General features: G+C 45.3%; 1 protein-coding gene across 1 annotated transcript; it reads left to right on the top strand.

Annotated features, from left to right (window-relative positions):
• Positions 1 to 850: 850 nt before the first annotated feature.
• Cd3e (CD3 epsilon subunit of T-cell receptor complex) lies at positions 851 to 12,004 on the top strand. Its single transcript, NM_001108140.2, has 9 exons — positions 851 to 895; positions 1,024 to 1,125; positions 3,399 to 3,416; positions 5,081 to 5,095; positions 8,282 to 8,305; positions 8,743 to 8,958; positions 9,932 to 10,099; positions 10,607 to 10,653; positions 11,386 to 12,004. The coding sequence occupies exons 2-9, from the start codon at positions 1,077 to 1,079 to the stop codon at positions 11,440 to 11,442; spliced, it is 594 nt and encodes a 197-aa protein (NP_001101610.2). The 5' UTR covers positions 851 to 895; positions 1,024 to 1,076; the 3' UTR covers positions 11,443 to 12,004.
• Positions 12,005 to 21,750: the final 9,746 nt, after the last annotated feature.

Raw genomic sequence — 21,750 nt, 5'->3', positions numbered from 1 at the left:
CAACAGATAAAGCTGTTTGTGGTTAAAAACTTAAAGACCTGAATTGAAACCTGAGACTCACATGTTAGAGAGAATACCTCAAGTTGCCTTCTGACTTCCACACGTGCTGTGGAATGTATATAGCCACACATATACACATATAATAAATAAGTAAATAATGTAAAAGTTTTTAATAAAAAAAGACCTGTTGAGAAAGGGAAAATAATGATGAGAAAATGTGTTACACATCTATGAAATTATCAAAAAGCAAAGTCAATAAATGTTTTCTACAAAGAAAAAGATAGTTGCTTATAACTCAGAACGTACTTTTGCTAGATTTTAAATTAATGCTAAAAGCTACCGCAGCGGGTGCAGGACTAAAGCCCCTAGCATAGTGTCAGGACATAGGAGCTGTGTGGCGCTCTCACTGTCCAGCAACTTCCCAGCATGTGATGTGCAATGAGAGGCCAGGACAGCTGCATGCCAAAATCCTGTCTCAAAGAAAAGAAAGACAAACCAAGCCCCTCGAAGATTATTAATTAAACGGCTCTATCCTGCTGCTCAAATCCAAGGGCATCATAAAAGAAGGCAGATCCTGAGTGTTTCAATGTCTTCCCGCCTCGGCTGGTGGGGTTATGCATAAGGAAAGCGCCCTCAGTGTGGAGGTTCTTTGCACAGGGCACGGGTAGGTGTTTTTCACAGCATTTTTGGAGGCTTGCTAGAGCAATCCCCGGGCTGTTCATCCTTATGGGAAAGCTGTGAGGCCCGGATTTCCTCAGTTAACCAAGGCGGAGGCTTCTGCCTCGAACATTTCCAAGTGACGTGGAGCAGGCGGGCCCTGAGTCCCCTCTACACTTCCTGTGTGGGGTTCAGACACTTGCCTCCCTGCCTGCTTCTGGTGCCTTCTTCAGAAATGGTAAGATTCTCCTTGTAAAGTGCTCCCCATCCCCCTCCCTCTCCCCCTTCATCTTATTATGGCAAACGGTGGTCCAGAGTCCTCACATGCAGCCAGTATGTTGAAAATGTCATCTGTTTCCTTTTCAGAAGTAATGAGCCAGCCGTGTCCGCCATCTTAGTTGAGAGAGCATTCTAAGAGGATGCAGTGGAACGCTTTCTGGAGCATCCTGGGCCTCAGCCTCCTAGCAGGTGAGTAGTGGGAAATGAAAGGGTGGTGCTTTCTCAGGCCACTGCAATGCTCACAGTCTTGCCCAGTGCAGCTGGTGTCTCAGTGACTAGAAGATTCAAGGAACTGTTGGTGATGCCGTTAAGGGGCTGGGGGGGAAGGGGGTGGGATGAGAGCTGGGGACCAGAAAGAAATGTGGCGCAGGTGTGGGGAGACAGACCGTTCAGGAGAGGGGCAAAGGAAATCAGTTGGGTTGATCTCATGAACTGAGAGAAGAGGATAATAAGCCCATCTGTCTGTAAACTCAGCAACGTTAAGAACTGACACAAGAAATGAACAGAGATAGCACCTCTCTTGGTTTGGGAGAGACGGGATAGTTAGACTCAGGCTCGTCCCAGCTTAGTATCTTTGAGACAAATACTGTAATTTCTAGTCTTTTGGAAGTGACCAAGAGATTTCAACTAGTTTGTCCTTTTCCTGAAGTAAGGTGGGATATAATTGATAAATAGTTGAGAGTGCGTGGGTACGCATGCAATGCCTCTCTCTCTCTCTCTCTCTCTCTCTCTCTCTCTCTCTCTCTCATACACACACACACACACACACACACACACACACACACACACACCATTGCTAAGTGTATGCACTGCATGAAGAAACAAGGATTAATCAATTTGATTCTTAATTCTTCCATGGAAGAAAGGTGGTACAGCCCCTGTTACGATGCAGGATTAAATAATCATTCATTGTTAAACAGCAGTTCTGGCAGTTGGTCTGGGAAAACAGGGATGTCTGTCTACAGAGCCTGTGCTCAGGAGGGCTGCATGCACTCCGTGAGCCAAATGGCTCATGAGAGTTTTATGTCAAAGACCTAGAAGATACTGTATTGCCACAGTCAGGCTCCTCTCTCTCGGAGCCTCCATTTCCTGCTGCACCTTGGGTTTCTCAAGCTTGGCTATGCACACACCTTCACTGGGGGTCTCGGGTGAGTTGACTGGCTGCTTGTGAGACAGAGGCTCACGATACAGTCTAGGTTGGCTGGTCTTAAAAACCCTGTGTCCTTCTGCCTTAGCCTGGTGAATGTTGGGATTCTAAGCTCGTGCCAGCACCTCCTTTAACATCTCCTATTTCTAACAGGCTTTGGGATTATTTATATGTGACCAGTCCAAGGAACACACTTTGAGTCTCAAGGGGCAGACTATGAAACAGCCAGGCATTTTCTTAAAGGTCTATGGTATTAATTGTACTCTCCATTAAATTAAGAAAGAAAGAAAGAAAGAAAGAAAGAAAGAGAGAGAGAGAAAGAAAGAAAGAGAGGAAGGAAGGAAGGAAGGAAGAAAGAAGGAAAGAAAGAAAGAAAGAAAGAAAGAAAAAAGAAAACACATAAAAGAGAAAAGAGGAGAGTCTAAGGGGTAGTTCAGTGACTGAAGTGCCTCCTACCTACCAAGGCTGACAACAACAACCTATGTTCCCTCCCCAGACCCCACACATGAAAGGAGGGAAACAATTCCTACAGGTTGCCCTCTGACCTCCCAATCCCGTAGCACACATGCACACAAACACACAATAAACAAATGTAAACAAACACAATAAAGGGAAGGATAAAGAGGGAGGAAGAAGGTAAGGAGAATATCGAAGATCCAAGCGCCATAGATATGTGCTCTGTCAGCTCTGGGGATGGGAGAACACCTCACCCTCCATGGAGACTGTTCATAAACAAAGTGCTCAGGTCGTGCAGGGGGAGCTGGCCACTGTGACAGACCCAAGTCAGTGTTGCGTGAGGGGACTCCCAGAGCCCGGATGCATAGGCTCTAGTTGATGAGTTTCAAATAGCCCCACCTCTGTCTCAAGCAGAAAACAAACGGAAAAATTGAGCTCTCAGGCCAGCAAAGACAGAATGAGAAAAATCCTAACACCTGCACCCACCAAGGGCTTGTTTTCCGCCTGAAGTCAGAAAGCAGTTTTCAAAATGGAGGGGCGGCGGCAGAGCTCCATTGCTTTCTTGAGCTACCCGGAAAGGAGCCTCAGCTTTCTAAACTTCTATGTGTTAAGTGCTGTGCATTCACATTTAATGCAGGATGTTTCCTCGTTCAGCTTCCTCCTGAATTGGCTGGGAGCCTCTGCCTGATCCCCTGCAGTAAATGTCCTTCCCCCTGGCATAGAAAGTACTGTTATGTGACAGTTGGGGGAAAGGACTTGAGATGCCAGTTCTGGTCAGACAGGAGCACAACTCTTCTCGTTTGGAATTTCAGGCACTCCCAGCATTTACTAACTCATGTTTCTCCTGCTTGTTTTCCAGTTGGCACTTGCCAGGAAGGTAAGATATATTTTCTTTCTTTGCTATGAAAGTCGTGCCAGGACTCTTAATTTAGCTGTCACACTAAATAACAGTGCTCCGGTCTGTAACTGGTGGACAAGGTATAGCAGCCACCCCATGCAATGACAGGGGAGCTGGAAGGCACTCATCACTGGGTATTTCACTGTATCTGTTTTGTGTGTCCATACACAGACACTTACCGTTTGTGTTGCGATTGTCCATGCAATAGAATTATATGCTGCAGAGCTTTGTAGGCTGGACACAACACTCTTCCCTCTACAGTCTAGGTGAATGGTGGACACCACAGTCTATACTCTATAGTATAGGTAAACGGTGGCCACAACAGTCTACACTGTATGGTCTAGGTGAATTGGGCACAACACAGTACACCATATAGTTGAGTTGAGCAGTGACCTCTGCTACGTAGGTTTGTGTGCATGTGTGCCATGACATTTGTTCAATGACCAAATCACTTAACGCGTTCCTCAGAACTGACTGCATTTGGAGAGTAGTTTTGTCAAGGCTTCCCTTAGACATTCCACAGACAGCAGTGAAAGATTTTTCTCCTCCTTTGCCACATAGATGTATCCCAGGTTAGAGAACCAAGAGACTGCGGAAAACGATGTGTCCGAATGATTTAAAGTTGTTTAAAAGTTCAAAGTAGAGCCGGGAAAGTGACTCAGCTGGAAAATGTTTGCCCGACAAGAGTCAGTCAGGCACAATCCAAGCACTGGGAATGCAGAGATAGAAAGATCCCTGGGGCTTCATTGCAGCCAGTATAGTCTAGTCCTCAAAGTCCAGGTTCAGCTAGAGACCTTGTTCCAAAAGCAATAAGATGGAGATCTATTGCAGAAGACACCTAACATCCACGTCTTCACACACTCACTCATGCACATGCACGCATGCATGTGTTCACAGCACACGCATGCACTCACAGGAACACTGACATACACATAGAAACAAAAAGTTAAAAGTGTCAGATGTGGTGGCTCATGCCTCTCATCACAGCACTTGGGAGGGCAGAAGCAGGCAGATCTATGTGAGTTCAAAGCCAGCCTGGTCTACAAAGTGAGTCCAGGACAGCCAGGGCTTGTTGCACAGAAGAACTGTCTCAAAAAAAAAAAAAAAGTAGTATCAGTGGTCTTCTGCTTTTCCTGTTTGATATGAGGTTTGTAGAGGATGTGAGATTGGCCAGAATGCACGCATAGGTTGACCTTGGTTAAGCTTTTGGGTGGCATTTATTTGGGTGCACATTCATAATCACACGCACCCATAGTCTAAATGTGGATTTCTACATGTCACTAGCCTGAACTTTTTTTTCTCAGGCAGGGAAATAGAATCAAGGCCATCCTAAAACTAGGAGCCTCACTGTCCAGTCAGCACCTCCAAACAGAGAAGTCACATTGTGTTCAAAAGCAGCAACTGTGACAGGCTCCTTCTCCTTCACTGTATCCCCGGTGTCCATGACAGCCATTTTGTGCATGGCCGACGGATATAGAATGTAGAATTAAGGCTGCAAACAGCTTGTCATATGCAGTCAAAGCAACTTCAAGATGTGGGGTGCTCTTAAAAGATTGAAGGGAGGGTCCTAGCCTATGGAAACAGGAGGGGTCTTAGTCACCAACAAGAATATTACTAACGGCTTTGTATTGCTTCCTTTCCAGATATCGAGGACACTGGTAAGAAGATTTGCTCTATATGGGCCCCTCTCAGATGTAGAATAAACTATAGGGACCACCACAATGGGGACCACAGCTAAGAGGGGGAGGCTGGGATCATCTGTCTGAGATGTTTCTGGTTGTGTTGCTAGTTTCCATGTCTGCTTAGAGCTGTATGCTTGTGTGCTTCCCTGAGCATGCTGTTGGGGAAAGGCACACAGCCAGCTAGGGGTCACACCCTCTGCTTGTTTCTGTATGAACCCTAAGTTCCTTGAAAGCCAAGACAGCATTTCATTTGCCTGCCCTTGGTTCCCGGCAAGGCTCTATGAAGTGTTTGAGTGAGCAAATGAGCAGAATATTAATATTTTGTTAGTTCTTTGTCCTCAAGAAGCCAACTGTCTTGTAAGAGACACAAATATTTGATGCTATGCAGTGCTACACACAATGGGTAGGTGCAGGAGGAAAAACTAAAATACAAATAATAATAATAATAATAACAAACTCTGCAAAGCACAGCCAAGCTACCAGGGGGAGGTGGTTCTTGAGTTTTAAAGGTTTCACTTATACTTTGGGGCGGAAGGATGCTTGAGGAGAAAATTTCACCCCTGAGGCTTGACTGCCATGTTTGAATCCTGACTCAGTTTCTTATCTGTTGGGTGATCATGGATAACTTACTTACATCTGTGCTATCCGATCATTGTGTGGGAAATGGAGTCAACGTACACCCCTGTGGTGAGGGCTTAATGATTGATCCAAGACTCTCACGCAGCACCATAGCGGTCAGTAGATGGAATTCAGTAATACTATAGAAATTTGCTGCTTATAGGGAATAAATCTGGGGGTGGGGTATGTGGAGAGATGGCTCAGCCATTAAGACCACTTGCTACTCTTTCAGAGGACCAAAGTTCAGTTCTCAGTACCCATTTTCATCCTCTTTGGGGCTCTGTGAGCACCCACACATTTCTGTGCACGCCAACAAGCAAACATACACATAAAATTTCTTTTAAGGGGCTGGGGATTTAGCTCAGTGGTAGAGCGCTTACCTAGGAAGCGCAAGGCCCTGGGTTCGATCCCCAGCTCCGAAAAAAAGAACCAAAAAAAAAAAAATTCTTTTAAATCTCTTGTAAAGGAGATTAAGTGAGTGTGGTGGTGCATACACTTTAACCTCGGTGTTTAGCCTCAACGCTGTGAGTTGGAGGCCAGCCTAGTCTGCAGAGCAAGTTCAAAGCCACATAGTGACGCCTCTGTGTCAAGGAGAGAGCGGGTTTGGAGAGATGTATACCTTAGAAGCTGAGCACAGGGGTTGGGGATTTAGCTCAGTGGTAGAGCACTTGCCTAGCCAGCGCAAGGTCCTGGGTTCAATCCCCAGCTCCGAAAAAAAGAAAAAAAAAAAAAAAAAGCTGAGCACAGTCAGATCTGGCTAGTACTTGAACAGAAGAATGAGTGTTAACATTTCTTGAGCATATATGTTTTAACTATTGCCTTAAATAAGGGAGGAGAGGCTTAGAAATAACATCCAATCAATGAGGGGTAAATAACTTAATGCCAGGGATGTTTGTAAAAAGGGATGTGTACAAACTTTTCACAGCATGTGATATTTCTAAGCATGGATATCCTGTTCTTGCATGAGCATGTGCAAACCAACGCTCTGACGTTGAATTTGGACCAATAGGGTTGTAAGCAATTTTTTTAAACGTCCTTTCAAACAAACCTCTTAAACGTAATATGTATTTACTTTATTACTTTGCCTTATTTATGATTTTTGATTCACATACACTTTCTAGGAAACATCATTGATAAAAATTAAGTCAAAGTCGCCCTTTATTTCATTGTACCCAGCTCCCAGCTGGTGGCTGGTAGAGCAGGATCTGTGTGTGTGTGTGAAGGCCCAGCCACGTGACTGTTGAGTGGCTGAGTGGGAGCTCTTCACTGCTCTCCATGGTAGCAGGACCTCGGGAAGAAAGAGAGGCAAGAAAGCAGCCCTTCACATGAGCGTCTGCTATGGGAATCCACTTTCACCTTCAGGGTCCCTTCGATTCTCTCCAATACCTCTGAGGCCATCATTTTACCTCCTGATGAGGAGACTTGAAGCCGGGAGCCATGGTACATACATGACACTTAAGAGACTAAGGCAGGAACAAGCATTCTGTGTCTGAGCCACCCACCACCATTTTCTCTCCTCCAGCTCAGATTCTGTCATGTCAGGGCTCCCGCATATCCCAGTAGTGTCCAGGATTCAGCCATAACTCTCCTAGAAGAACCACCAGCCCACCTCAGAAACAATGTCTGTTAATAGGGAATGTGGTTTGTATGAATGGATTTCTGTTGCCCACAGCTCTGACTCCTCCCACCAACCGAACAATGGAGAACCCACTCTACTCAGAGACAGTGCAATGTCAAGTCGTTCTTTACAGAAAGAGCCTTTCTCTTTTGAGGATGTGGCTCAGCCAGCAGACCGCTTGCCTGGCATGCACAAAGCCCTGGGTTCAATCCTCAGCACCACGTGAACTGGCCATGGTGGTATGCAGCTAGAATCCCAGCGCTCAGGAGTTAGAAGCAGGAGGATCAGAAGTTGAAGTTCATTCTCAGCTTCATAACAAATTTGAGACCAGCCTTGACCCCATAAGACCTTGTCTCAAGACAAAAAGATGAAAATTATGAAAAATGTATTAGACCTGAGAGCCAGTGATTCACATTCACAGAGGTCTTTGTTTCTGAGACCCTGTGACAGCTCTCTGGCAGATGGTTCTGACTGAAGTAGGAGAACTGTCCTCGAGTTTTCTGTCTTATGAGTCTAGTTTCCACAGTTATGGCTTCTGAGCACATGCTCCTGCATTTTGAATTTGAAGTCTCTGGATTATACATGAGCCTATCTTGGGGTAAATCCAGGCCTCTCCTCTGGGACTTACAGTTCTTGATGGGTTGGTATCTAATCTGACTAGAAAATGTTGGGCTGGAGAGATGACTCAGTGGTTAAGAGCACTGACTGCTCTTCCAGAGGTCCTGAGTTCAATTCCCAGCAACCACATGGTGGCTCACAACCATTTGTAATAGGATTCGATGTCCTCTTCTGGTGTATCTAAAGACAGCCACAGTGTACTCATATAAATAAAAATTGATTAAAAAAAAGAAAGAAAGAAAAGAAAACACTTACCTCAAATTGAAGTGTAAACCAGAGTTCTTTTCTTACTGGTTTTTTTTTTTCAGTTACAGATGATGGAGCACAGAAACGTGAGTTTACAATGTTTTATTTACACCCCGTCAGAAGATAGAGACTGATGGGTGGCATGGAGGAAACGGATTGAGAGAGATCAGCCCCAAGAACCAAGATCTTCCCGTTCCATTCCCAACAACTACTTTAGAAAGAGTTCAAATAAGGACTCTCGTGGGATTTTCTTTAGTTTCAGCCTCCCTTCCCAAGTCCCTATCTACTGCCTATATGCTAAAGCCAACTTCCAGAAGGTTCTCTGCCCCTCATCTTTTCACACATTCCCTCTCCCAACTTCTCTAGTCAGTCAGTACACATCTCTCCACCAAGCAAACCTTGACGCTGCCCAGTGATAAGTGATTTCCTGTATCTCATTGCTTCTTGAAGCACTAATTTGACACTTGTGAAATTTCCCTGGACTTTTCCCCTCCCACCTCCTTCCCTTTTCTTCTTTCCCCAGAGTATGAAGTCTCCATCTCAGGAACCAGTGTAGAGCTGACGTGCCCTCTAGAGAATGAGGACAACTTAAAGTGGGAGAAAAATGACAAAGTCCTGCCTGATAAGAATGAGAAACACCTGGTGCTAGAGGATTTCTCGGAAGTCAAGGACAGTGGTTACTATGTCTGCTACACAGAAAGCTCAAGGAAAAACACGTACCTGTACCTGAAAGCCAGAGGTAACTCGGGCTCCTCCCAAAACAGCTTTCTCAAGAACCCCATCACCTCACAGCTCCTCCTGCGCTCCACCCCAGGCTCCCTGGGGCCACACATTTCAGTATTTTCTGAAAAATAGATTGCACGGTGTGGCCTGGAGTTGTCATGGTAACTCCCATTGGTACCAGGTGTAGAACAACAATTTCTCACAGACGAAGGCGTGGGTCACCTGCCTTGTAACTTACCCAGAATCATGAGTTGATGGGATCCCTTTTTCAGAGACCCATTCTATTACAAGGACATCCGGAGAGATTCAGGGCCACTACCTAAAAGTCCCAAACCCAGGCACCACAATAGACAATGAGCACTCCATCTGTTAGGTACTGACTTGTCTTTGGTTTGAGGCTTTGCTTTGGTATTTGGTGTTTGTTGGTTGGGTTGGGTTTTTTTTTTTTTTTAATAGTCCTGGATATCCTGAAACTCACTCTGTAGACCAGGCTAGCCTCAAACTCTCAAAGATCTGCCTCCGGCATGCTGGGGTTAAAGGCATGTGCCACCACCTCCAGCCTAAGTACTATGTCTGTAACCCTTACACATGCCTCACGCTATCCAAGGGCCTGGGGACACTAGGCAAGCCTCTGAGATCCACCCCCACGGCCCACACGATGGGATCCTTTCCTGCCATCCCCACATCAGCCATATTGAGCACATTTTTATTCCCATTTTGTTGATGTGAAAACAGAGGCTTTATGGACTGAAAACTCCCCACAACTAGTGAGTGATGGAGCCGAGACACCAGAGCCTGTGACCATAATCACCCACATTGCTTCTTATTGTCATTCTCATGGGACACCACTACAGGGAAAACTCTGGTGCTGGCCAGCATGCAGGTGTCTAAGGAAGACTTGTCTTCCTTTGTTTCTTTCTCTTCTCCCATATCATGGTATTATCCTTCTTGGGTCATTTCTCTCCCTCCCCCACCCCTGTGCCCTGCAGTGTGCGAGAACTGCATGGAGGTGGACCTGACAGCAGTATCCATAATCATCATTGTTGACATCTGCATCACTCTGGGCTTGCTGATGGTCGTTTATTACTGGAGCAAGAAAAGGAAGGCCAAGGCCAAGCCTGTGACCCGAGGAACTGGTACTGGTGGCAGGCCCAGAGGTAAAGCCCAGGGCTGGGTCAGGAGACTTTTCGCCTGGGCCAGGATGGGCACCAAGCCTACAGCAGATTCCAAACCGCTTCTTTAGCATATTCTTGGGAATACCAAGATCCCTATCAAGGGTCCCCCATTCAAAATCATTCCTCTCCTTCCACCCTAAAAAACTCTGATGACCAACACTGACCAACCAATCCAGTGGGCTTCCTCAGATGCCTGGAGCACTCTTCAGTAAACAGATTCAATCCCCAAGCTATGGGCAGAGAGATCTCAAGATTTTAGCTCCTACCTCCTCCTCTCCTCCCCACTGCAGAGAGGATGGAGGAGTCACACTTGAGGAGGAAGCCTTAGGGATGGGGTGAAGGAAAGCAAAGGAAGGGTAGCTGGATGGGAAAAGGAGATTAGAAGAAAGAACAGAGAGGATTGCCCTCCCTTGGGTTGGATCTCCTAGCAGCCATCTTCACTGCAAGACTGGTGTTCAGCATGAAAACAGTACTCTCTGTCCTCTGCAGGGCAAAACAAGGAGCGGCCGCCACCTGTTCCCAACCCAGACTATGAGGTAACCAGATATGAAGGGGGTGGGGGGAGTTGGAGGGGGCTCCTCCTAGAGACACCAGCAGGAACTGTCCTTCTTATCTGCCAGTCACTTCAAGCTGCTCGCCTGAGCTCCCTGGACAGGCTACCCATGTGTGTGCCTTCTCTGCCTTCTTCAGGACTATCTCAAAGGCTGTTTGGCTCCCACAACCATGTAGAGGCAGGGGACTAGAGGAGAGGAGACATGCCTCTTCCTCTTGTTTGGCTGAGATTCAGCCATAGAGAACACCACATTTGCAAATGTTAGCCAGAGAGATAAGAAAAGAATGGTGTTCCACTAGCATGCCCTAGGACAGTGCATACACAAGCATGCAGCCAGGCACCACGGCCCCTCTCCCACCAGGCTGCCCTTTGACTTGGCAATTGATAAGTTAATGCCTGGCACCAGGGCTTCCCTCCATGTGACTGTGCACCAGAAGTCATTGGAGATTCTCTCTATCACACTGGATGAACTGAACAAAATTTAGAGCACCAGGAATGGGGTATTTAAAGATTCCAGTAACTCCAGTGACCCTCGAAAAAGTCAGTGTTTGCAGCCTCCATGGCTGAGTTAGGGAAGCTCAGGCTCCTCCTGACTCAAGCTCAGAGGTCTCACCTCGGGCTGCAGCCAATGCTCCAAGGTAACTACAGCTCCTTTTCATTCCTTCACATCTCCTTCCTCCCACCGTCCTAACCACCTTCCCCCTTCCATCCTCAGCCCATCCGAAAAGGCCAACGGGACCTGTATTCTGGCCTGAATCAGAGAGCAGTCTGACAGATAGGAGGGACACTGCCTTCTGTGGACCCATGCTATTCCTTGTTCTCTGGACAAGCGGCAGAGTCCACAGCCTTATTCTTCAGCCTCCTGGTGAACACGCATCCTAGAACCTTCCTCTCCCACTTCCTTTGCTAGAAGCCAGTACTAGGACATTGCTGACTCAGTATCCTTTGAAATATCATGACTGGTCAGATTGTCGGCCAGCCACCTTGTGGGGATACTTTTCTCAGTTGCCCTGCTGCCATTCCCTGCCAGCTCCCCCCTTCTTCACCAATGTCATCTCTGCCTTCAATCCCTTCCCTCTCCTAATTGGCCCTCATAGCCAGCACTTTCCTATAGCTTTCTGTTTTTCTACCTCTGTATTTTATGCCCTTCTCTGGGGATGGATTTGGTGATCATTGGCATAGGTCCTGCCCCATTCATAGATCCTGACCCAGCCCCTGCCACGGGCCCCTTTCCAGGCTTCACCTTAGGTCCTTGGATGGTCATCTCCATATCCATCAATATACCAAGCTCTTCTTTGCTAATGCAAAAGCAATAAAGTATGTTGGTTGGAAAAGATATGTCTCTTTTCTTCTGAAGATCCTTCAAAGCAGCCTGTGTCCTAAGTTCAGACCCTGCCCAGAAATTCAGTGTTGTGCTTGTTAGAGGAGGTGGACACTAACAAGCCCTCCACATGCATCACATCACCAATGGTGCGGAGAGTGGTAGATGGGTCCCTGATGGAGTGGTTGGTCCATAAAATGAATGAGACACCCAGGGCACCTGAAAGGCAGAGACAGGAGGGTGAGGAGGGAGTTGTGGCTGAGATGCTAGCTTCCATCAACTCAGGAAATGTTGATGAGCAGAGCCCAGGGAAGTGGAGAAAACCCTCGATGTGCAGTTCCCTCCTGCCCTGGAGGCAGCTGCCCAAGCCCCAGGCAGTGGTGGTTATGCAACAGGATGTGGGCTGTGCTGGGAGTTAGGATGAGAGAGGTGTAGTGGCAGCCAGGGACCACATACTGGAGGCTAGCGATGAGAGAATGTGGTTCTTGGTCTCCCACACACTCTGCTTGCAGGAGAGAGGAATCCAGAGTCCAGGCAAGCTCTCCTAGGCCAGCTCAAGCCAGCAGACTCTCTTTTCCACCTTTCTGCCCTCAGACACATGCCTGCTGACTTCAGGGCTATTCGTTATGTGACATTGACTTCTGTGCCTAGCACGGTCCACACTCAGCCTTGGACTTGTAACTACAGCTCCTGTTAGTTGGTCTCCACTAAACTGTCACCTTTTTCTCTCTAAGCATTGATGCTTATGTTAAAATGAGCCTTGGTGATTTTGCCCATCACCAACCACTAATAAGGCTGTCCCAGGGGTGGCAGAATTTGTCCTGCATATATTTGATTGTGTCCCATCAAGGACATTTGTAGCTCAGCATGACAAAAGCATTAACATTTGGTGTTTACTGAGCATTAACTATGTATGCTCCAGAAGTTGTTATTAGTCCTACATCTGTCCTCATTTAATCCTTAGACTCTACAAACATCTTCCATCTATAGTGGGCTCGGAGAGGTAGAATCATTTATCCATGTGAAGTGAAATGCAGGGCTAGAATTAGCAGCTTTCTAATTCTAGGGCACTTTTTTTTTTGAGACAGGGTCCCACTATGTAGCTTTGGCTGTCCTAGAACTCAGTATACAGACTAGAAACTTACTATGTAGACCAGACCATCTTCAAACTCACAGAGATCCCCCTCCCTGTGCCTCTGCTGCCCGAGTGCCAGGATTCAGAGTGTGCACTACTATACTCTGCTTCTAACTCCAGCACTCTGACACCTACCCACTATGACTGTGACCATGGCAATGTTCTTCCTCCTACAATACGTCTCTGGAAAAATGGAGGCGTTAAAAATAGAGCTGAACTCTGGTCTGTTTTCTATATGGGGTGGAGGCAGGATAATATAGAATGAAGGCAGATGCTACGCCAAGGAAAGTGGGTGTCATGCAAAACACAGCTCTTACTCCAAATAGAATAGCAGACAGTTTATTCTGGAGTCAGCAAGACGGCTCAGCAGGTGACGGTGCTTGCCACCAAACCTGAAGACCTGAGTTTGAATCCCAGAACCTACATGGTAGAAGAAAACCAACTCACATAAATTGTCCTCTGACTGCTGACCCCACCAGGGAAGAAGAAGATCATTACCACAATTTCTGAGCCAAATTTGAAGCAAGCTTTTTACTGGCCCTGTCTGTGGATACTTGCCAGGTCCGCACCCACTATCTCCAGAGCACGATTGTAAGTCAGGGGCTTAAAAAAAGCAAAGCCCACAAGGCCACCTACTTTCCACCTTTATCTAGTCAGGGGCAAGTATGCACCCCGATGTTCGTTTGGGCGGTGAACCTGCTGACAGCGGGCGACCAGGTACATCCTGTGCGTTTGGGGCAACCAAGCGTGTTTATAGAAGCAAAAACTCATGGCTTATTATCTTACATAAACAACAGCACCCCCAATTCCAGGAAGTTACCTTCCTTGGGCAGGCAGGGCTTACAGGTTAGAGGCATTGTGTTTAACAGTTAAATCTCTTACGCACAGTGATTTAAACTTAAACACAATGTTGGCCATCACGTTTCCTTCTTTTTTTTCGGAGCTGGGGACCGAACCCAGGGCCTTGCGCTTGCTAGGCAAGTGCTCTACCACTGAGCTAAATCCCCAACCCCAACAATTTTTTTTTCTTAAAGCCATACAATGGCCTTACTTTACATAGAGCAGGTTACGTGTCCTACCATGTCCTAGACGTACTTCAGCTAATGAATCTACTTGTTAATAGATCTGGGTCTGTTTGGTTTTAGCAGGTAGGTACCTTTCCTCCTACGCCAATAGGCTCTGTAGGTACCTATTTGTCCCATGGACCATGGAGTTTCCTTTTGACCTAACATCCCAGCCTTTTGTAGAGGGTAAAGGGTAATGCACTCTCTTCTCTAAGTACTTCCTGAAGAAATTGGGACATCATTGCCAGGGCCCTGGAAGGCTAGAACGCTAGTCAGAGGCGAGGAGGGGATTCAGCCAATGGGGGATGCAGCAGAAGCATCTGTTTATCTGACCCAGCTGAAGAGACAGGGAGCAACCATATCTGCTGGACTGGTCCACGTCGGCTTTGAGCAAGTCCAGGGCTTTCGGTCATTTGGAACAGGTTGCTGTCCACAGCTGATTCCTGGATGGTGTTTGTCAGCTGAGTAGGAATTCTGCTGGGACAGATATAGACCAGGGACAGAAGTTTACCAGTGTTTGTAATCTGTACTAAAATCCACGTTGTAGAAAAGGCAGCTGGCAGGTGTGTCTGCAAAATGGCTGGAGTAGACTCATGCCTTTGAGTCATAGAGAAAGCTTGCAGTTAAAAGGCTATACTTTCTTTTCTCTGTCCAGGGGGCTGGGTATGTAGACTGGACAGAGATGTTTTGAGCCCGAAGAGAAGCGCCATTAAGTCTACACTCAGAAAACAACCAAAGGAGTTTAAAAGCTTGAGCTAGCGACGGATCACGGCAGTCAGTGCTTCACCAGCTGATCAGAACTCCACTGCTCAATGTGAAAACTCTGAACTTTTGAAACCTTAGTCTGATGATAGCATAGCAAGAAGGAACGGAATCTGAAACATTTCTTGTTTTTTTGTACACCTTGAATCACTTCCTCAGGTCTTCAGATTTTATTTAAGCTTGAAACCTTTTATTTCTATCCAATCATTTTCCATGACACACAAGTAGTTGATTACTGAGAGGAGTCCTTGAAAAACACAACCTTGGGGTTGGGGATTTAGCTCAGTGGTAGAGCGCTTGCCTAGGAAGTGCAAGGCCCTGGGTTCAGTCCCCAGCTCCGAAAAAAAGAACCAAAAAAAAAAAGAAAAGAAAAAAAAGAAAAACACAACCTTTTTAAATAAAGGAGCAGTAAAAGGTTTCACCTGAAACCTGTTTATCCTTCAACGTGAAGCCTCTTAGCAAGGCACACCTGGCTGCCTCTCACAGCAGAAGGGCCTAGCAACTCTAGAAAGTGCAAGGGCTGATTTTTACAGATGAAATGAACTAACAAGGTAGCTACAGCCTTGGGGAGAAGCTGGGTGCCTCCTGCTGCCACACTGAGAGGGCTAGTCAGTTCAGTCCTCAACACCATCAGAGATCAGAGAAGGATAAATTATAACAAGAAGTAGGAACCAAATGGCCTCTGTATCAATTCAAATGATAAAGACTTACCAGCTACCCAGACAATTACCCTAGTGGGCTCCTATGGTCTCACTAGCTTCACTGGGCCTCAGAGTTTATAAGTCTTTGGCTATCACACAAGACAGCATTACATTTTCAGCTTCTACATAGGACAGCATCGACCTTCAGCTACCAAACCCAGGAGGTCTGAGAGGTTTTTCTGTGGATGAGGATTTAAGGGAAATTGGCCTACCTTGACCTAGGCAGAGTAGGCCGTCAACAGTGTCCACAGGTTGTGCAGGGCTTTGGCATCAGGCAAGGCATGGGGCAGTTTTTCCAAGTGGTTAGCTTGACCACAATTCAAGTTTGTGCCCCTTCTATCTTCTTTGGAGATCTTGGGGTTGCTTCTAGGAAGTGGCATTTCTATCACAGGAAGGATTTTCAATTAAATATTTAAATGCCATATTCTGCAGATCTCTAAAGGGTTTGAAGACCATTATCTATTAAATATACATGGTTTTAAGCAAATTTTACTTTATTTTAGTTGTTTGCTTTAGGCTTAACCTAGAAAATATATACAAGAAGCTAAATAAAGGTTATTCCTGTAATAAATTTCATTAGTACTTAGCATGACTACTAGCATATTTCTGAACATATTAAAGAATTTAATCATTCATAAAGTGACTATTAACATGAGTGTCTTAATTATCTCTAACAGTTTACGATACGTTAGTAGCTTTTAATAAGATTCAGATTATACAGCTTTATCCCTGTTAGGTTTAGCCTTAAAAATAACAATTTCTGAATTGAAGTTCTTTTGTTATCAAAATAAAACTTTAAATCGTAAAAACAGTCCATAGGGAGACTGGCACCTTTACTCTCCTGGTCCGTTCATAGCACACCGTTACAGAATATCACAGTTTCCTGTAAGACTCAGCTTCTCAAAATATCTAAAGCCTAACAAAGTTAGCAAAGCCAAGGAAGCTTCTTTTTTTTTTCTTTTTTCTTTTTTTCGGAGCTGGGGACCGAACCCAGGGCCTTGCGCTTGCTAGGCAAGCGCTCTAACCACTGAGCTAAATCCCCAACCCCCCAAGGAAGCTTCTTAAGTCAGCCTCTGTCAGCCTGGATAGACCTGTGGTAAGAAGAGACATTCCATGGGCTCTTAGTCATGGTCTTGCTTTACCCTAGATAGGAATATCCAAGTTTCTAATGTTTAGTGTTTAGTGCTTATAGCTGTGGGCCTAACTCTTTAGCCTTTTATTTATTTCTTAAGTTATATATTAATAAGGGACATAATAATGTAACACATTTTTATAAAGTGCCAAGCCTCAGCTCCTCTCCATGACCTCGCTGTGCCTTTTAAATCATTACCCCTTGGATGACTCTTACATTACAAAGTGTGGCTGCCAGCAGGAGGTACATTATGGTATACAGAACACATGGAGGTACAGCTTTAATACCTTATTAAACAAGCATTGCTTTTAATCTTATCTTTCATAAACCTTGTTTTTAATAACTTGTTTCCAGGACAAGAATTATCATGCAAAAACCCATCCTAACCCAAAATATCTTGGAGACCTGTTGTTTCCTCCTTGGTTAGGTTATACCTTGTCACCTTGGTCAAGATGGTGGTGAAGTCACATGTCACTCACCCTCTCCAATCCTAACAAATTATGGCTTCCAGCCATGTGGCAGCCTCCATCCCACTGGGGGACAGCAGTTAAGATGACAGCAAGCCACATGTTGCTTATAGCCCAAGACAGCATAGTGCAACACGGTCCCTTTAAGATTAGTTATATCTACATTCTGTCAACTCCCTGTATTATGAATTTTAATTAACATTCTGTTACTGATTTTACAGACTTTTAACCATATCCAATAAACATACAAGTCTTGAGGTACAGAGAGCTCACATTATAGTCTTACAAATCTTGAGATAAAGTTTATATCCTAGGAGAAGTTTTAGGCAGTTAAATGAAACCAGTCGTCTAAGGTGCTCTGCTTTGTTCTCTTTTCCCTGTCACAAAATCATGTGGCTTCCCTGACATAGGACAGAGAGGAAATTTAAATAACCATGCTTGGGTTGCAAGAAGGGAAAGCCATAACCCAACTCTAGAGCCAACTTTTCAATAAGATAGGACAAAAAAACCCCAAGTTTAATATTCACACCCAAAGATATATGATTCCCTACTGTGGTGGTTTGAATGGTTTGAATAAGGCCCATGGGAAGTGTCACTGTTAGGAGGTGTGGCTTTGTTAGAGTAAGCATGGCCTTGTTGGAGAAAGTGCCTGACTGTGGAGGGTGGGATGCTCAAGCTCCACCCAGGGCAGAAGACTGACCCTCCTCCTGGCTGACTGCAGAAGACAGTCTCCTGCTATTTACTGCCTTTGGATCCAGATGTAGAACTCTACGCTCTTCCAGCACCATGTCCGTCTGGATTCTGCCCTGCTTCCCACCACAGTGATAATGAACTGAACCTCTGAAACTGTAAGCCAGAGCCCCAGTTAAATGGTTTCTTTTATAAGAGTTACCCTTGTTATGGTGTCCCTTCACAGTAATAAAACCCTAACCAAGACACCTGCTAAACTGAATCCGGTGACCAGAAGGCTCAGAGACAAGAAATTCTGATCACTGTCCATGGAAGCTGCCATAGTAAACAGCAGCAGAGGCTGGCATCAGGTGGTGACAGGGACAACAAAAACAAAACCAATAAACACAGAACCCAGAAAGTACAAGAGACAGAGACAGTGAAAATAAAACCAATAAACACAGAAATAGAAAGCTCACGCACTCCAAGGAGACAAGTCAGAAACAAAACATGTGGCCACCATCATTCATACATTCAATTGAATCTGATCCATTTCCATCTTGCAACCAAACTTCTGCAAAGACAAGACACGAAACCAGGGGCTGGGGATTTAGCTCAGTGGTAGAGCGCTTGCCTAGGAAGCACAAGGCCCTGGGTTCGGTCCCCAGCTCCGAAAAAAAAAAAAAAAAAAAAGACACAAAACCAGACCAAGAACCTCAGGTTGGTGGATGCGACATCTTATTTTTTGTCCTGGATGGGAGAATATTTGGGTTCCACAGAATCCCTCCTCATCCCAGATGGGAATCCCAACAGAACCAGATGTCACAGGAAGTTAGTTTAATTTACCAGGGGAGGCCCCCATAGATGCTTGCTGTTTTTCTCCGCATGGTAGTTCACTCTAATAGTCCAGGAAACTGAAAATACACTTCAGAACCTCGGAACATATCAGAGTGGGCACCACCTGAGGTGGCCCTTCAGCCCGAGTCCCAGAGTAAGAGTCAGGCCTTAGAATTTGGATGAGTGGTCTGATCTCGCTGGGGCCTCCAGAAAATATTAGTTCCATCAAGTGAGAATAAGAGCACTACCACAAATTTCGAACCAAATCTGAAGCAAGCTTTATTAAAGACTGGCCAGGTCAATGGATATTGGTCAGGTCCATACCCAGTATTCCCAGACTCTGGCCCCAAATTACATTAGTCAGGGGCTTATAAAAGCAAAATCTACAAGGCTACATACTTCCTACGTTTGTCCAATCAGGAGCAAGCATGCATCCTGACCTACTTCCTACCTGTAGATCTCCCACCCACACGTGATTAAGCACGTCTGTGCAGGTGGGGCAACCAAGCTTGTTCATAGAAGAAAAACTCATGGCATATTATCTTACATAAACAACAGCTCCCAACATCTCAGGAAGTTGTCTGTGCTTGGGCGAGTGGGCCTTACAGGTGAGCACAGCAATTTACATTTAAAACATAATATTACCTTCACATGACCACAAGAGCATCATGAAGTGTGTGCTCGTATGCCCATGCACACACACACACTTTTAAAAGATGAAAAGGGGGGGGGGGGAAGGGGCAGGATCTGGAGAGATAGTCCAGTAGTTAAGAGTACTCCCTGCTCCGTCAGAGACCGGAATCCTATTCCAGCTTCCATGTGAAGCAGCTCATAACTGTAACTTGCTCCATGGACTCTGGAACCCTCTTCTGCCTCCTTGGGCATCTACACACATGTGACTTATACACATAAAGACACCAAAAAAACCATAAATCTTTTGACAGGTGTGATGGTGCACACCTTTAATTCCAGCATTCAGGAGGCAGAGGCAGAGGCAGGTGGACCTCTGAGTTTGAGGACAAGTTTGGTCTACTGAGTGAGTTCCAGGATAGCCAGGGCTACACAAACAAACCCTGTCTCAAAAACAAAAAAAAAAAAAAATGTAAAATAAAATAAATATTTTTAATGAAAAAAATCGAGAAGTCAATTATCCTGGGTCAACTATGAGTGCCACACCCTTGAACGTTGATCTAGGTTGCCCTGTTCCACTATGGGAACTGTGTGTAGAGAGGTGTGCTCACACATGGCATGATGTCCAAAGAGTCATCAGTGTCTCCCTCCCTCATCTACCACCCAATTGCCTTAGGACAGGCTGGCCAGACACTCTTGGGATCCACCTGTCTCTGATGTAGCCATTCTCAGCTTTTCAAATGGGTGCTAGGGATTTGAACTCATGTTTGCACAGCACTCTTATCCACCAGATGCCCCTGGCGGTCATTATTGTTTCTTTGTAGTCATAAAATAAACTCCTAAATGCATGCATTGGCCGAATGCATTGTTGGGAACAGCAGGTGGGCAAATTACAACAAGGAATCTCTAGGTTTCAGATTCAATCTGATGACTTTCTTAGCACTGGGGTTGGCGGAAGCTTCTGGACCATTGATGGCCCAAGATAACCGTGGATCTAGTTCTGCACCATCCCAACTCTCCACAACCACAAGAGCTCTAATCAGTCTTCAGAGTCTTCAACACACATGCAGCCTCTTCGAGGAATGTCAGTTCACAAAGATAACAGGCTGGATACTCAGTGGGGTTCAGAGGACAGCAAAAATGTTTTAGGAGAGCATAGGAGTCTAAAGACCTGAAGAGGAGCCCCTCCCATCTTCAGCCGAAGACCAGGCAACGCACTTGAAAGGATAAGGAGAAAGCTTTGCAGCTATCAGGGCTGGAAATAGTTGCTCTGACTTTATAATGCAAGGCGCTGGAAAGAGCTGGAGGTTATGTGGCAGAAGAGGCAAGCATTCATTCAGAAGCCTCTTTGGTAAAGGCACTCATCCCATTTGGGAGGGTTCTGTCCTCAGGACCCAGCCTCATACAGAGGCTCCACCTGCTAATACCATCAACATCTAAATTGGGAGAGAGCAAAGATGGTGTGACAGTACATTCCAGTAATAGGGATATATATATATATATATATATATATATATATATATATATATATATATATATATATACATATATATATACATATATATATATATACATACATATATATATATATGTAGAGAGAGAGAGAGAGAGAGAGAGAGAGAGAGAGAGAGAGATTGGTTTTTTTTTCTTTTTCTTTTTTTCGGAGCTGGGGACCAAACCCAGGGCCTTGCACTTGCTAGGCAAGCGCTCTTCCACTGAGCTAAATCCCCAACCGAGAGATTGGTTTTTAAGCCTGGGGATGTAATTCAATTGGTAGAGTGCTTGTCTAGTATACATGAGGTCCCGTGTTTGATCCACACCATTGCAAAAACCAGGAGTGGTGGCATGTGCTTGTAATGCTAATAAAAGTGAAAGCTGCAAGTCATCTTTAGCCACATAATATGTTTGAGGCTACCCTGGGCTTCATGAAACTCAATCTCCGATTTTTTTTTTTTTACATTTTATTATTGTCAATGCCGAGAACATTAACCTATATAAATATGTTCTCCGATGAATGCTTAGGGTCATTTTGAAATTTGTTGGAACTTCTGTCCTGATCTCAAGCAAAAATTCATATAACATCTCTCTTTGAAACTCACCCAGCAACTCAAAGAAATCTGAAAATCAAGCATTCGAACACAGCACCAGGGTGTACTGATTTGGTATTTACATGCTGAGGGAGGATGGGAAAATATTAGAAGTCTTTGATCCCATACGAACCCCCTGTGTTTCTACAACAACAGGAAACTCTTATGTAGAGTAAGAACAGTGCGATTTATAACACAGCACACAAGAGCCTCAAGCTGAGCCAAGGTGGTTCAGGCAGTGGTTGGTTGGTTGTTGGTCTGGCAGTGGACAAGCG

Source organism: Rattus norvegicus, chromosome 8 (assembly GCF_036323735.1).
Source record: "Rattus norvegicus strain BN/NHsdMcwi chromosome 8, GRCr8, whole genome shotgun sequence".
Lineage (NCBI taxonomy): Eukaryota > Metazoa > Chordata > Mammalia > Rodentia > Muridae > Rattus > Rattus norvegicus.
The sequence above is the reverse complement of the archived record's forward strand: the minus strand, read 5'-3'. Positions and strand labels throughout refer to the sequence as shown.